Source organism: Oryctolagus cuniculus, chromosome 9, assembly GCF_051225735.1.
Source record: "Oryctolagus cuniculus isolate XC-2025 breed Fujian yellow rabbit chromosome 9, ASM5122573v1, whole genome shotgun sequence".
Taxonomy (NCBI): Eukaryota; Metazoa; Chordata; class Mammalia; order Lagomorpha; family Leporidae; genus Oryctolagus; species Oryctolagus cuniculus.
Window position 1 is genome coordinate 43,170,126 of NC_142875.1, and position 15,918 is coordinate 43,186,043.

The 15,918-nt window shown below is 37.6% G+C and overlaps 1 protein-coding gene across 1 annotated transcript in view; it reads left to right on the plus strand.

Annotated features, from left to right (window-relative positions):
• KLHL1 (kelch like family member 1) overlaps positions 1 to 15,313 on the plus strand; it is a 415,159-nt gene extending 399,846 nt beyond the window's left edge. Inside the window, exons 10-11 of the mRNA XM_002712985.6 lie at positions 4,443 to 4,614; positions 14,155 to 15,313. Of these exons, the coding sequence (XP_002713031.1) occupies positions 4,443 to 4,614; positions 14,155 to 14,214 (232 nt within the window). The 3' untranslated portion in view covers positions 14,215 to 15,313. The remainder of the gene's footprint in view (positions 1 to 4,442; positions 4,615 to 14,154) is intronic.
• Positions 15,314 to 15,918: the final 605 nt, after the last annotated feature.

Consider the following 15,918-nt stretch of genomic DNA (forward strand, 5'->3'; position numbering starts at 1 on the left):
CAGTGTGACAGCCACAGCTCACTGGCCGTAGTGGCCATTTTTGGGGTGAATCAATGGGAAAGAAGACCTTTCTCTCTGTCTCTTTCTCTCTCTCACTGTACACTCTGCTTGTCAAAAAAAAAAAAAAAAAAAAAAGAGAAGAAGAAAAAAGATTTATTTCTTTACTTGAGAGGCAGAGTTACAGAAAGAGAAAGGGAGAGGCAGAAGAAGGTCTCCCATCTGCTGGTAAACTCCCCAAATGGCTGCAAGGGCCAGAGCTGGGCTGATCTGAAGCAGGAGCCCAAAGACTTTTGCCATCCTCTGCTGCTTTTCCAAGCCATCATCAGGGAGCTGGATTTGAAGTTGATCAGCTGAGACTTGAACTGGCACCCATTTGGGATGCTGGCACTGCAGGCAAATGCTTAACCTACAGCGCTAACCCCACAGATAATTTCGAAGTGAAAAAAATGGATATGTATTTACAAATGTAGATTAGTATTATTAAATGTTTAGCTAAATATAAGACATACTTGGGTTCTCTTCCTTTTCTGTGCAATATGAGTGTTTGAGAAATGTGTTGAACTTGTAATTTTCAAAATGTTATTTGTATTTTATTTGAAAGGAAGAAATAAAGAAAGAGAGTCAGGCAGAGATTTTTTATCCACTGGTTCACTACCACAAATGCCTGATTTGTGTGAATATTTGAGTTTCACACAAAGAGCTAAGTTCAAAATTCATTTATTATTGCTTAGAACACTATTAGTTGTTTTCTCCATGTTTCTGACTTTCTTGTGCATTTGCAAAATCATGAAGTCTGTTTTGCAGGCAGCATTTGAAAAATCAGAACTCTATGGAGTAGAATAATAATTAAATGGAAACCAAAATATGACTTCAGAAAAAAACATTTAGGTTAAAGTCATTGTGACAAAAGTCACAGTGGATTTCATTTAAGAATGAATAAAATGTAAAGAACATTGACTTTCCCTGAAATTAAAATGTTTTAGATATTCTTTCTTTTAAATTGATTTCTACCAAAAGTTTCCTGACATACAAAAAGTCAACAGTCTCTTCTAACCTCATTACACAGCTTCAACAGCCATCACCAGTTCATCATTCTTGTATCCATATTCAGTTCTTTCTTTTTCCCTCAGGCATTTTAAAGAAATTCTCAAACAGAATTTTAACGGAAACATTTCTGAATTCTAAAAACAAGTGAACAAACAAAAATGATCTGGATTTCATGTTTTTAACATTACCACAATGCTATTATCCCACTAATAGAAACTTCAGCAATTCCTTTTTAAAATGTAGTGCCTAGCATATATTAAAATTTCCAAAATGTCTCAAACATCTTTTAACTGTTGGTCCATATGAAGTAAGATCGAAATAAGTTCTACTCTACTCTATTGTTTCTCATTCTCATTTTATTTAGAATGGTTAACTTCTTCCCATTTATTTATTTGCTCATGACACATTTACTCATTGGCATTTTCAAAAATTTTAATTTTCAAAAATTAAGCCATTATCTTGTATAAGATGCTGCATTCTGGACTTTAGTATTTGCTTTCTTGTGGTATCCTTTTCTTTCTCCTTTTAAAGTTCATTTTAAAAGTATCTTCATATATTTCAACATGTTTATGGAAAAGGTTTAACAATCTTTCTTAAAGGAGATGTTGTAGCACAGATAGTGTGTGTATGTGCATTTGTGTGCCTGTTCCTGTATTTGATGCTTTGAATGTATTTGCTACAGCATGCAAAAGTAGATTCTTGAGCTCTGAACTGTCAATGTTTCAAGGTCATCCTGGTTTTGCAGGCATTCAGTCAAGATCTCATTTCACATGTGTCATCTCAGCCATGTACAACCCCTCCAATCATGGTGTGCAAATGCATATAACATCCTGGGTAATGTGAATGTTCTCTATGAAATATAAATTCCAGAGGTTATGTAAACAACCTTCTTCATTTTCAATACTTGATAGTGTTGTCGCTATTTAGTCATTTGTTTTAGGAATCTGTAGGTTGAAAACTTCAAGTAGTGAAAAAGGTTTGGCTCAGCTAAACAAACTAAGACTGTATTTACTGTTTTTGTGAGAAAATACATTATTCCAGTCTTACATTGTATTTATTGTACAGAATTCTTAATGGCTGTTCTGTTCTGGTATCTGAATTGCAATTATAGGAACAAGGCAAAGGGGTGGTTTTTTCATTCTTGACTGAAATAAAGCGCATTTACTAGTATAGTCTTCAGGTAATTGTCACTCAAAGTAGAAAATATCTTTATATAATACATGCTAACTACATATTTTTAAAAATTAAATTTTTGTTTAAATTCAGTAATAATTACATGGGCTCTCTGACTTCAATCTCTTGATTTACTAATTTCTCCGTCCTGGTGAGTTCTGAGTAATTCACTAAAACAAAGCTCTGTTTGCATTATAATTAGTATTTTTCCAAGTGTCAAAGATTACCCATTTTCTTCTTGAGTAAACACAGAACTCCTTATCTAGGGAATCAAACAATTCATAAGCTGATCACAACCTGGTTTTCCAAGCATACTGCTCCCACACACTTCTTGCCTTAGGCATTCTTACAGACCTGTTTCCTCAAAGATACTCATCGATTTTTAAAATATACTTTTTTTTTTCCATTTGGAGGAATCTGGAAAACATCATACTGAGTGAATTAAGCCAGTCCCAAAGGGACAAATATCATATGTTCTCCCTGATCAGTGACAACTAACCACGCACCAAAAAGGAAACCTGCTGAAGTGAAAAGGGCACTATGAGAAACAGTGACTTGATCAGCTCTTGTCCTGACTGTTGATGTACAATGTAATACTTTATCCATTTTAGTATTTTTTTTTTGTTCTAGTTAATACTATGGGTTGAACTCTGTAATTAACACACAATTATTCTTACATGTTTAAATTTAACTGAGAAGTGATCCCTGTTAAATGTAAGAGTGGGAATAAGAGAGGGAGGAGATGTACAGTTTGGGACATGCTCAATCGGACTTGCTGCAAATGGTGGAGTTAGAAATGTGCCAGGGGATTCCAATAAAATCCCATCAAGGTGGCATGTACCAATGCCATCTCACTAGTCCAAGTGATCAATTTCAGTTCACAATTGATCATACAGATAGGTCTAAGAGACAAAGGGATAACACAAACAAGACTAGTGTCTGCTAATACTAACTGATAGAATCAAAAAGGGAGAGAATGATCCAAAATGGGAAGTGGGATACACAGCATACTCATAGAATGGCAGATGTCCTAAACAGCACTCTGGCCTCAGAATCAGCCCTTAAGGCATTCAGATCTGGCTGAAGAGCCCATGAGAGTATTTCAGGCCTGGAAAGCCAAGACACTCTGGCAAAAACAACAACAACAACAACAACAACAACAAAAAATCTAAATGAAAGATATCTGCAAGTGAGAGCCCAGTGGAAAGAACAGGGCCATCAAAGAAGGAGGTACCTTTCTCTGAAGGGAGGAGAGAACTTCCACTTTGACTATGACCTTGTCTAAATAAGATTGAAGTCGGCAAACTTAAAAGGCTTTCATAGCCTTGGCAACTCATGACTAGAGCCTAGGGTGATTACTGATGCCCTAAACAAGAGTGTCAAATTGTTAAGTCAACAACAGGAGTCACCGTGTACTTACTTCTCATGTGGGATCTCTGTCCTTAATGTGTTGTCCAATGTTAATTAATGCTATAACTAGTACTGAAGCAGTATTTTACACTTTGTGTTTCTATGTGGGTGCAAACTGATGTAATCTTTACTTAATATATATTAAATCGATCTTCTGTATATAAAGATAATTGAAAATGAATCTTGATGTGAATGGAATGGTAGAGGGAGCAGGAGATGGGAGGGGTGCGAGTGGGAGGGAAGTTATGGGGGGGAAGCCATTGTAATCCATAAACTGTACTTTGGAAATTTATATTTACTAAATAAAAGTTTAAAAAAATATATATGTATATATATATATATATATATATGGCATATTTCTTTTCACTTTACTTTCTAGCAAATTTAAGCTTGACTTTCAGAACTGGTTTGAAGGAGACACCAGCTAAGGATCTTACTATGATTCTCCTGGATTATTAATCATTCCTTCTGCTTGATGACCATAGCACTTTGCATATATTTGGTATGAAGGTGAATTTTCCTATAGAAATAAATATATAATATCTGACTTTCCTTATGGAAAGAGATCATGACATCTCCTTTTTTCAATGAATCTACCTCTATCTGAAGTGTAGGTATCTTTTGAAAAATACTTTAAAGTTTATGAAGTCAGACAGCATGGGTATTTGCTCAAGAATACCTGTTCAATGATTGAGTTTTTAGGAAAAGCTTTGTTTTGTTTTTCATCACATGCTTTTCAAAGATTAGCATTCATACAATGAAAGTCAAATGTTATTAGATTATGCTGTGTTCTGTTGTTATTTGAATTTTAGATATGATCCCAAAACAGACACCTGGACCATGGTAGCCCCATTGAGTATGCCTAGAGATGCTGTCGGGGTCTGTCTCCTTGGAGATAGACTGTATGCTGTTGGTGGCTATGATGGGCAGACATATCTCAACACTATGGAATCCTATGATCCACAAACCAATGAGTGGACACAGGTAAGGTTGTCATCAGCAAAATTTATTTCAAGTGTAACAATTTATCTCAAGTACTGTACCACTATGAATCCAACATGATTAATTTAGGGTAATGTGTTAAAATTTAGGATATGTGTAAAATACTCATTAAATTGTGATTCTGTACACCTTTCTCTTACACAAATGATATTTTCACAAAATATTTGTTAAAAGATGACATTCTGTTTCTGACTTTATTAAGTCATAACAAGTGACAGGAACTGAATTTGCATTATCTGAAGCAAAAAATAAAAGCTTAATAGATTGGTTCAAAAACTTGAGCTCTAAGGATATTTGATTTTAGAAATAACTGGTAAAAGAGGATGGGAGCCTATATAACTCAATCTTTCCTCTACTCATTTTTTACTTATATGTGTGGGTTAGGTCAACTTTGACCTACTACAGAGAGATTTTTTTTTTTCCTCCTGGTTGTGCTGCTGGAAACTAGAAGTAGTAATGTTCACAGTCATAAAGAGAAAGTAAAATTTTTTTGTTCCATTACAATTTAAAATATAAAAAGCAATGGCTCTGAATGGCATTTTATGTCAGTTTCTCACTCCTTGACAATCCATTTGTTCAGGAACATGGGGTAAAATAAGTGGCTTATCTTAGGTGCAGCGTTATCTCCTGATAGACACTGAAGCTGGAGACTTGGGATCATACTAGAATGAGGCAGCACTTAGCTAGAAGGTGTGTTGGGCTGGGTAAGTATGTCAGGGGGCTCAAAGAGAAGGCAGGACAATCTGATTGTAGTAGAAAATACCTTGTTAAAGCTACCATGACATTACTTAGAATAATGGTGAAAATAGGTAACTCTGACTTTTGATCCCACATTTGATTTCCCTTTCCTTTTCTTCTTTCCTCTCTTAATATTTCTAGTATTTTTCTTTTATTAGAAATATAAAAGTAGGGAATTATTTAAATAAATAAACAAATTTCAACAATGAGTGCATTGATGTTCTGAAGCCTTATTTAATTGAAGCAGAATAATATTTGCATCTTCTGTATACCTTAGTGGGTGGAAAGTTCTGATTTTGAGCACAGAAATTAACTAAAATCTCTCTGAGGAACTTGAACAGTCATTGAAGTAAATTTATTTTAAAAACACGTACTTTCAAATAGACACACCTTCCTGATTGTGCCGATTTTGATAGTATGTATTTGGCAACATTTAGATAGGCTGACTTTAGTAACACCAAATTCCTAAGGCCAGGCTAAGGTGCCTGCATTATGAATTTCCTTCTTCCCTAATGGAAAAGTCCTGAACTCAGCAAAAAAGATAACATTTTTGAGGACGATCAAATAAAGAGGAATAGAGGAAATAAAAGGGAAATACTGCAAGAAACAAGTCCTCTGATTTCTACATGTGACTTTAACTGTGAGAAAAGGAGCATTCCTTATCCAAAGGACAGCAAATATAAAATAAGTTAGTGATAATTGCCTTCAACATTATTTTACTTAAATTTTCAAGAATATATTTTTACTTCTTACCTTGATGGGTCCCTAGTGTTTTCAGAGACCACTGCATGGATAATCATTGTTGATTTGCTAAGGAAATGTGCTATTTTGCTGGTATGTTTTTAAATGTGCCATTATACAAATGAACATTAAATAAAGGAATTTTATGGGTATATAAATGATGTAGTATAATATCTTCATTATATATTTATAGTAAAAAAAACACTTTGCTTACCACATCTCTAAAATTGAAATCAAAGTTATATATGTAGTTATAATTGGTAGAACTCTCCTAAAGACCATTTTCTCTCATCTGTTTTATTGTATGTTTGGATCATATAATATCTTACAAACAACAAAGGAGTATTTAAAATGTTTTATAACCACTTGATTTTAGTACAATAAGCATTAATTGTAAAACTCTTGAATTACTTTGAGATTTTATGCTTATATCTTTTCATTATTTATATTTTTAACACTCTCAAGGGACTATAGCAGACCCACACAAAATCTCTTTTAAAACTTCCAAAGATTATAGATTACTAGAACTGTTTTCCATATTTATCAGAGAGATTCTATTACTTTCACTCAGTTTGCCCACTATGTGTATGAAACAGATTGGCTAGCCTATATACAATTGGCACCCACAACTATTGATGATTAGCATAAGTAAATTAAACTCTCCAAGAATATGTTTGTGGGAAACTTCCCCAAGTTAACTAATTGGAAATAATGGAAATAGATTAAATAGTAATGACAGATTTATGTCTTAATGTGTTTTACATAGCACACACACACACACACATGTATGAGCATGTGTATTTTAAATAAATTTTATATTATCATTTAACATTGAGCTTCTTTCTTGCATTGATTTCAAGTATATATATGTACTTCAAGATATAAAGAGAATTTTATCTAATTTTCCCTATCATGAATAAAATTACTGTTTTATCTGTTTTCTCCATATACTGTCATGATGCATTAGGCTTTAAAGAATCAGATAATATGCCATTTACTATCATATCTCCTAAGACTAGCCTTGTTGCCAGTATGCAATAGAAGATATGTGAATGTTTTTGCATAAATTAATTGAGAACTGTTGTTGCAACTAAGTCGGCTCTGTTGGCTTGGGCTTAGTTTAGTTTATTTGGATGTATAGGGAGTTGCATGGAATTCAGGTAATATATTTACTTTCTCAGTTGCTTTCTTCTAACTGGTTTTGAAGTCTGTCCTTTTAGGTTATCATACTAGTGAGGCTGAAGTTATAAAATTTAAATATAGAATAAAAATATAATATAAATATAAAAATAAAAATATATATTTATATAAATATAACTATTTATAAATATCACATATATACTAAATTATATTGGACTATGGTAAAAAAGACAAATCTCTTTTAAATGTTTAATAGACATTTATGTAGGAAATAGCAAATACTTAAAATGGCATGATACATTTTTGGTAAGGGAAATAGAGCTTAAGTGTATTGGGTAGAGAAATCTTCCTTCAAGAATTGATGTGCATAATAGGGCCTAAAAAAGGGGTAATAATTAACCAGATCAAAACATAGGGAATATGTTGTATTGAAGAAGAGCATTTGTAAGAGTTGAAGGAAGAGCATGTGACATTTAATTAGGCAGGAAATAGAGATGAGCAAAGAGTATTTAGGGAGATACATAGGTGGTTTTGTTTGCTTTTTTTTCTTTTAGTTTTTAACAGGTTTGATGTATTTCATGGGTATCCTTCTGAGACTAAAATTATGTTCCCTTTCTCTCTCCCTCCCTCTTCCTTTCCCCCTTCTATCCTTCACTTTTGAGATAACATATCTTTAATTTACATTGTTGTCGAGGGTTTAATGCTTTAATAAATAAGGAGTTCAACAAGAAAAAGCAAAAAGACCTTAGTTGAGTGGAAATATAGGCAAGGGCTATAGATAATAATCAAGTGGAAAAAATGACTATTTCACCCATACAGAGTCAATTGCAAAGCGATCACGGATCATTAAAACTATAGTAGTATCACATTCTTTTTTTTTTTTTTTTTTTTTTTTTGACAGGCAGAGTTAGACAGTGAGAGAGAAAGAAAGAAAGGTCTTCCTTCCATTGGTTCGCCCCCCAAATGACTGCTATGGCCGGCACACTGCACCAATCCTAAGCCAGGAGCCAGGTGCTTCCTCCTGGTCTCCCATGTGGGTACAGGGCCCAAGTACTTGGGTCATCCTCCACTGCCTTCCCAGGCCACAGCAGAGAGCTGGACTGGAGGAGGAGCAACCGGGACAGAATCGGCGCCCCAACAGGGACTAGAACCCGGAGTACCAGCATCACAGGCAGAGGATTAGCCTAGTGAGCCATGGTGCTGGCCCATTTTTTGAATTTTATTAATATAAAGAGAGCAAATTTCATGTATTTCGTAGATACAATTCTCAGAAGGTAACCATATTTGTCTTCATCTTTTACTCCCTCCCTCATTCCTCCCTCCTTCCTTCCTTTCTCTTTTTTCCCTGTAATTTTTTTAAAGATTCATTTACTTATTTGAAAGGCAGAGTTACAAAGCCAGAGAGAGAGAAAGAGAGAAAGAGAGAAAGAGAGAAAGAGAGGGGGGTGTGGGGGAAAGAGAGAGAGACAAACAGAAAGAGGTCTTCCATCTGCTGGTTCACTCTTTTTTTATTATTTAATAAATGCGAATTTACAAAGTGCAACTTTTGTATTGTTGTGGCTCCCCCCCCACCTCCCTCCCTCCCGCGACCCTCCCCTCCCCCACTCCCTCTCCCATCCTGCCCTTCATCGAGTTTCATTTTCAATTACCTTAAATGGCCAAAACAGCGGGAGCTGAACCAATCTGAAGCCAGGAGCCTGGAGCTTCTTCTAGGTCTCTGACATGGATGCAGAAGTCCAAGGACTTGGGCCATCTTCCGCTGCTTTCCAAGGCCATAGCAGAGAGCTGGATCAGAAGTAGAGCAGCCAGGACTTTAACCGGTACCCATATAGGATGCTGGCACTGCAGGCAGAGGTACCTTCTATGTCACAGCACTGGCCTCTCCCTTTAATTTTTGCAATAACATAATTTCATTTTACTTTACAATCAGAGGCTTAATGTACCACTAGCCATAATGTTGAACAAGCAAAAATTAAAAAGACACCGTTCCACAGGGGTATAGACAAAGGCTAAAAACAACAATCAAATCACAAGATGATCTTTATGATATAGGAGCAGGAACTATGTCAAAGAGTCTTGACTTTGAGAAAGAAGGGAAGGTAATGAAGAATTTTTTCAGCAGGCAAAGTGAACAATCAGAATTATATTCTAAGATTGCACTAGTGGTGGTGGTATAGCACAGTGAGCAGCATCTCCAGTTTGGGTTGAAGTCGTGACCATTCTGCTCCTGATCCAGCTTCTTGCTAATGCATCTAAGAGGCAGAAAGTGTTGACTCAGGTGCCTAGCCCCTGCCTCTCATGTTGGAGACTCAGATGCAGCTCTTGGCTCCTGATTTCTGCCCAATCCAGCTCTAGCTGTTGCAGGCATTTGGCGAGTGAACATGTAGGTGGAAGATCTCTCTCTCTCTCATGCTCTCACTTTTGCTCTCACACTTTGCATTTAATATAAGTAAAAACAAGTAAATACACATGTCATAAAATGATTGCACCTGTTAGAATGTGAAAAACAATTAGGGGAAAGCAATATTGGAGTGAGAGAATCTGTAAGGAGGGTATTTTAATTCTCTCAAAATAAAGTTGCACCTTGAACTAAGGAATGGACAGCATTAGACTGGTTGGAGAGCTCCTTGGAGGACTTCATGATGTTTCAGATGTAGGTTTTAGTGAAGAAAATGAAGCATCATGGATGGGCTATAGTGCCCTGTCTTCAGCAAAGGGGAAGAACGATATCATTCACAGACTTAGGAAATACCATATTCTTTTGAAGAAAAAAATAGAAGGGATTTATTTTCACACAAACTGATGCTCATCTACATGGATGAGATACGGATGCAGATGTGAGATAGATATAAAGTGGATCTACTCACTGTATGTGTGCAATTCATAGTACTTCTCAGTGTTGATTGCACATCTAAGGTGTGGGGAGCAATCCGGACTAGACTAAGTTACTCGAATTAAGACTTATTCTATGCATCTGCTCTCCCACAATATGGCGCTGGGAGAGAAGTAAACAGCTTCCGCACAGCTGCCTCCAGTTCAACCAATTAACTGTAGGACTTGCTCCTGATTGGAGAGCAGCGTACTCGGCGTGTGGGCAGCCGAGTTGGGATTGGCAGAGAAGGACTATAAAGGAGGAGAGAAACGGCATGCACCGGGAACATCTATGGGGAACATCTAAAGGGAACCCGTGCAGCCCCCGAGAGAACCGGCCGGCGGTGTGCCGCCCCCCTGCGGAAGTGGGGAATGCGGCCAGGGGGAACTGCCCTTCCACGGAGGTGGAAGGGATAGTAGCCAACCCGGGAAGAACCAGCAGCAAACCCGGGGAGGGCCGAGCAGACGAAAGAACAGCGCAGGGTCCTGTGTCGTTCCTCCACGAAGAGGGGGAGCGACATAATGGTGCCGTGACTCGGATAGGAAACCTGACTCGGATAGGAAACTTAGGAGGGAAGAAACGGGAAGAACTGGGAAATTACCGGAGAGAGAGATTAGCAAACAGCCTAGGGAAAAGCCGGACGAAAAAGGAGCCGGAAGAAGCTATTGAAAGCCTAGGCATAGACTTGGATACGGACTACGGGGGGAAGCTGGGAGAAATCTCTAAGGTCGAAAGCGAAAGTGAAAGCTAGAACAAACAGACTCGGACGCGGACTGTGGGGAGAGGCCAGGAGAAATGAGGGAGGAATATCGTTGGAGGAAAGTTTGGGGAAACATACCGGGTAGAGAAAAATGTTAGGGAAATTGAAGCCGCGGGGGGCAGGCCGAGGCGGAAACGAAAGCCACTTTGGGGTTCTCAAGTTAGCCCGGGAATAGGGGGCGAAAAGTTGAAACCAGAAGCTGAGACGTAAGCCAGATTGGGATCCGTCTGATTAGCCCGGGGAGCAAAGGACGGGAAGCCAAACCGTGGGGCGGAGACGTACGCTGGGTTGAATTCGCCAGGCTAGCCCGGGGAACTTAGATTGAATCCTAGTGGCGGAGACGCAAGCTACGCTGTGTTACTCGCGGAAGCCGCCGCGTGCAGAGAGAGCACGGGGCGTGAATAGATAGGGAACGCTGGCGTAGGCCGTGGTTCAGACGCGAAAGGGTTAAGCGTGGAGACCGCGGAGCGCGCAAAGCCGAGCCGCGCAAAGCCGGGAAGCTGCGCAGATGAGAGAGGCGCGCGGGCTGAAGCGGCGCAGAGCCGGGAACCCGCCGGCGGGGCGAGGTGCCGGAAAGCTGCGGGGATAAGAGAAACAGAAGTTTAGAAGTAAAAGAGAAATAGGAATGTTGGCAGACAGAAGTAAAATGGGAGAAATAGAAATGCCCGGAGATAGAGAAATAGAGAAAAATAAGGCCTCCCCTCAACATGCCAATTAGGAGGCTTGGATTCGGTCTGCCTGATTTAAGGCGGTAAGCGCCAGCAAAGCTCGACCAGAGTATGAGCTGCAGGTCACCGAAGATAGGCACAAACCAACACTAATAAGTCTCCCCCACAATACGGCAATGAGAAGGCTTGGATTCGGTTTGCCTGATAGGTTTTGTAAACACCTGCAGGCAGTTCTAGCAGAGCAGAGTATGCGCTGCAGGGCACCGAACACAGGCACGCATCAGCGCCTAAAAACCTCCTCACAACATGGCGAAGAGAGGACCCGGATTCGGTTTGCCTGATGGATAGGACTTGTAAGAGCCTGTGGCAACTCTAGTGTGTGCCGCGGGACACCGAAGACAGGCGCGTATCAACGCCAAAAATAAAAAGAAAGGGGGATCTGTGGGGAGCAATCCGGACTAGACTAAGTTACTCGAATTAAGACTTATTCTATGCATCTGCTCTCCCACAATATGGCGCTGGGAGAGAAGTAAACAGCTTCCGCACAGCTGCCTCCAGTTCAACCAATTAACTGTAGGACTTGCTCCTGATTGGAGAGCAGCGTACTCGGCGTGTGGGCAGCCGAGTTGGGATTGGCAGAGAAGGACTATAAAGGAGGAGAGAAACGGCATGCACCGGGAACATCTATGGGGAACATCTAAAGGGAACCCGTGCAGCCCCCGAGAGAACCGGCCGGCGGTGTGCCGCCCCCCTGCGGAAGTGGGGAATGCGGCCAGGGGGAACTGCCCTTCCACGGAGGTGGAAGGGATAGTAGCCAACCCGGGAAGAACCAGCAGCAAACCCGGGGAGGGCCGAGCAGACGAAAGAACAGCGCAGGGTCCTGTGTCGTTCCTCCACGAAGAGGGGGAGCGACATAAGGGCCTTTAGAAAACTTCTCAAAAATATGATGATACTGTACTCATCCTATTCCTATTAAATGATAAGAATTATACTCATATATTTTGTAAAAGCTTCTCAGATGAATCAGCTGTGAAATGATACTTGAAAATCACTAAACAATAAAAGAAATACAATGGAAAGAACATGTGTTTTGGAGTCAGATACACACAGTTTGTAATACTTTGATTTTGTGAGATTTCCATATTTTATTTGGATATTCCATTCATTCATCTATCAAATGAAGATAACTATACATGATGCAGTTATGAAGATAACTGTGGCAACTTGACAATATTCTTACCAGAAATTAAACTACCAATATAACAGTATATTTACAGGTGACATTTTATCTTTCACTTCATGCAATTATTTAATGAGGAGTGCAAGATATATTAAATTAACTTTTATACATAATCTATTAAATGAAAGGAATAAAATAAATATTATATCAGATTTATTTTTTCCTGCAGCAGGATAATTGGTAACCATAAATACATTTTAAGGGAACTGGTATGGAGTAGCATTGAAGGGTAGTGGGTTAAGTTGCCTTTTACAATGCCCACATCCCATATAGGAGTTCAGTGGAGTACCAACACTTCCATTTCCCATACAGCTTCTTTCTGATACATTTGGAAGTCCACAGGTAATGGATCAAGGACTTGAGCCCCTGCCACCACATTAGAGATGCACATGGAGTACTTTGATCTGGTCCAGGCATTTGGGGAGTGAACCAAGAGACAAAACTCCTCCCCTCCCTGGGTGTCATTCTGCATTTTAAGATGAAAATGGATATAAATATATATATATACACATATAATTTTATGTATATATTAAAAGAAAAAAAAGAACTAGTAGATAATGGAAGTAACTTTCCTATTTGGAGAATGTTCTTTCTCAATCAATAAGATAATATGTGATCTGAGGGTATTTTGTTCTTAACTATTTTATTTCTTATATTTTTCTTTCTTTTTAGTAAAAAAAAATACTCTCATAATTTCTAAACTACCTTGATATCTTTATAAAGCCCTAATGAGAATTGATATCAAAAATAATTATTATAATTATTTAAAGATTTATTTATTTATTTATCTCAAAAGCAGAGTCATAGGGAAGGAGAGACACAGAGAGAGTAAGACAGCCGCAAATGGCCAGGGCTGAACCAGTGCAAAACCAGGAGCTAGGAGCTTCTTCCACATCTCCCACATAAGTGTGAGGGCCCAAGTACTTGGGCCACCATCTGCTGCTTTCCCAGGTACATTAGCAGGGAGCTGAATCAGAAGTGGAGAAGCTGATGATCACATGGATTACAGGCATTGCAGGAGACGGCTTTACCCACTACACCACAATGTTAGCCCCCAGAATGAATCTTTCTTACAAAATTTTGTATAGCAAATTCATTTTACTGAAAATAACTAAATATTTTATTACTGTTTTAAGAATTCAATAGTGATTGCAGAGTTTGAATTTCAATATATAAACCATTGCTTTTTTAATGTCATTATCAAAATTTCCATTTTATTGTACTCGTTCTGGCTAAAATGAGAAAATATCAGCACTTTTTTTTCAAGATTTTCATGTATATGAACCTTTTAAACATTATAATTAGCATATTTTTGTGTGACAGTAAAAATTTTTCCTAAATTTTGTGTCTTTTTTTTTAACAGATGGCTTCCTTGAATATTGGGAGAGCAGGTGCCTGTGTGGTGGTCATCAAGCAGCCGTGACTTATTTTGATTTTATTTGGATGTATTTCATTTGCTGGAGTGGTTATTTTTATATCACATGGTAAGAATGAGGACTTCATGAGATGAAGACACTTCAGGAACAAGGATTTACGTAGATTTACCTACTGACATCTAAAGAGGTAGAGAATCACAGAATTATTGGAAAAAAGAAAACATGAAGCAAATACAAGAGTAATGTGTGGCCATACGTGAGTTAGTTCAAGAATGGTTGTTGATAATTTGCTTTATATTGTAGCATACAATAACTAGAGGTACCAAAGGCTTCCTTTTTTTTTAGCAGTTGAAAGGGAAAAACATTATTTGTGACATCAGTAATTTCATGACTCCAACTCATTCAAATGTTCTGTAATCTATGGCAATATACAACAGGTTGCCAAGAGTAGAAAACATGATATTTCATCTGACAGAATCTGATTAGCTTACTATTTTCCTAATCAGATATGGTCACAGGAGGAAGCTCACTGATTTTATTAAAACAAACCTGCTTCCTCTTTATTTTCCTAAGCTTTGAGAACAATTAGAGAAACGGATTCACGCTTTTCTCTTGCATTCAGAAAACAAGCTGTCCTGCTAATCAAAGCTGTATATTTCATCAGAGATGATGGTTGAATTTTATTGTACCCATATTAACATCTGAAACTGGCAGACAAAAAGGACTATTTTTGTTAGGCTTGCCACATTGCTTTGTGTTTGAACACACTGAGCCAAAGAATCAGAACTATTATGGGCATTTGCCTTATGTTGAGTTCAGTGTAAGCATGGAAGCTAGCTATTCTGAATGTTAATAAATATTCATTGCATGTTGAAGTTCTTTAAATTTTTGTTATTAAACAGACTTAGAATTTCGAGGGAGAAATATATGCTCCATTAAATTGGAGTGCTTAGGATTATTGCTAGAGGGAAAACAGAATTCAGTTTCTCATTACCCATGTTTTAAGTTGTTACGTTGATATGTATATTAGTTTAAGCTAAATGTTTGTAATTGTTTAAAGCATAAAGTGGAAACATTACATAATATTCTTAGTAAATAATAGATCTTTGTAAATTTTGAAAATAGTTAATAAATGTTAGAACATTTGCTTTTATCAGCGTATTTTTCTTCAATAAACTTTAATCTATATCAAAGTCAAAAATGCACAGAGTATTGAAGAGACAGGCAATTTCTCTGCCCTTGCTTTTCCAAAATAAAGAAACATATGTTCCCATCAGAACATAAGTGTGTTTTATCCTAAGCACAATGCCATGTCAAAACAAAATGCAATTTGCAATTTTTCTCTATAGTTGTTCGGTTGAGACAGCATTAGTCCCTACAAAACACATCACAAGAGATTCCTAGGAATTGTGCAAGGGCTAGGAAAGGCAAGTACACTCCTCTTTTGGAGTTGAATCAATGTAAACCATGAAAGTAAGTTTTTTGTTGAATGGCAAAAAAATGTTGGAAACTTAACAGGTGTGGAAATATTAAAAAGTGTTTTTTCCTCAAGGAAATGTTAGGAAATCTAAAGTTCCCTAAAATGTCCTTTGTGGTCATATTTATTAGATACAATTTCTTAAAAAAATGTCATTGTAGTCAGATGTTAAGGAAGTGTCACAGATTACTTTGAAGTTGTGATTAAACATTGTATAATACTCAGTCAACAATCAACTATTTCTAATTGTACAGTTCAATTGTGTTAAGTGTTT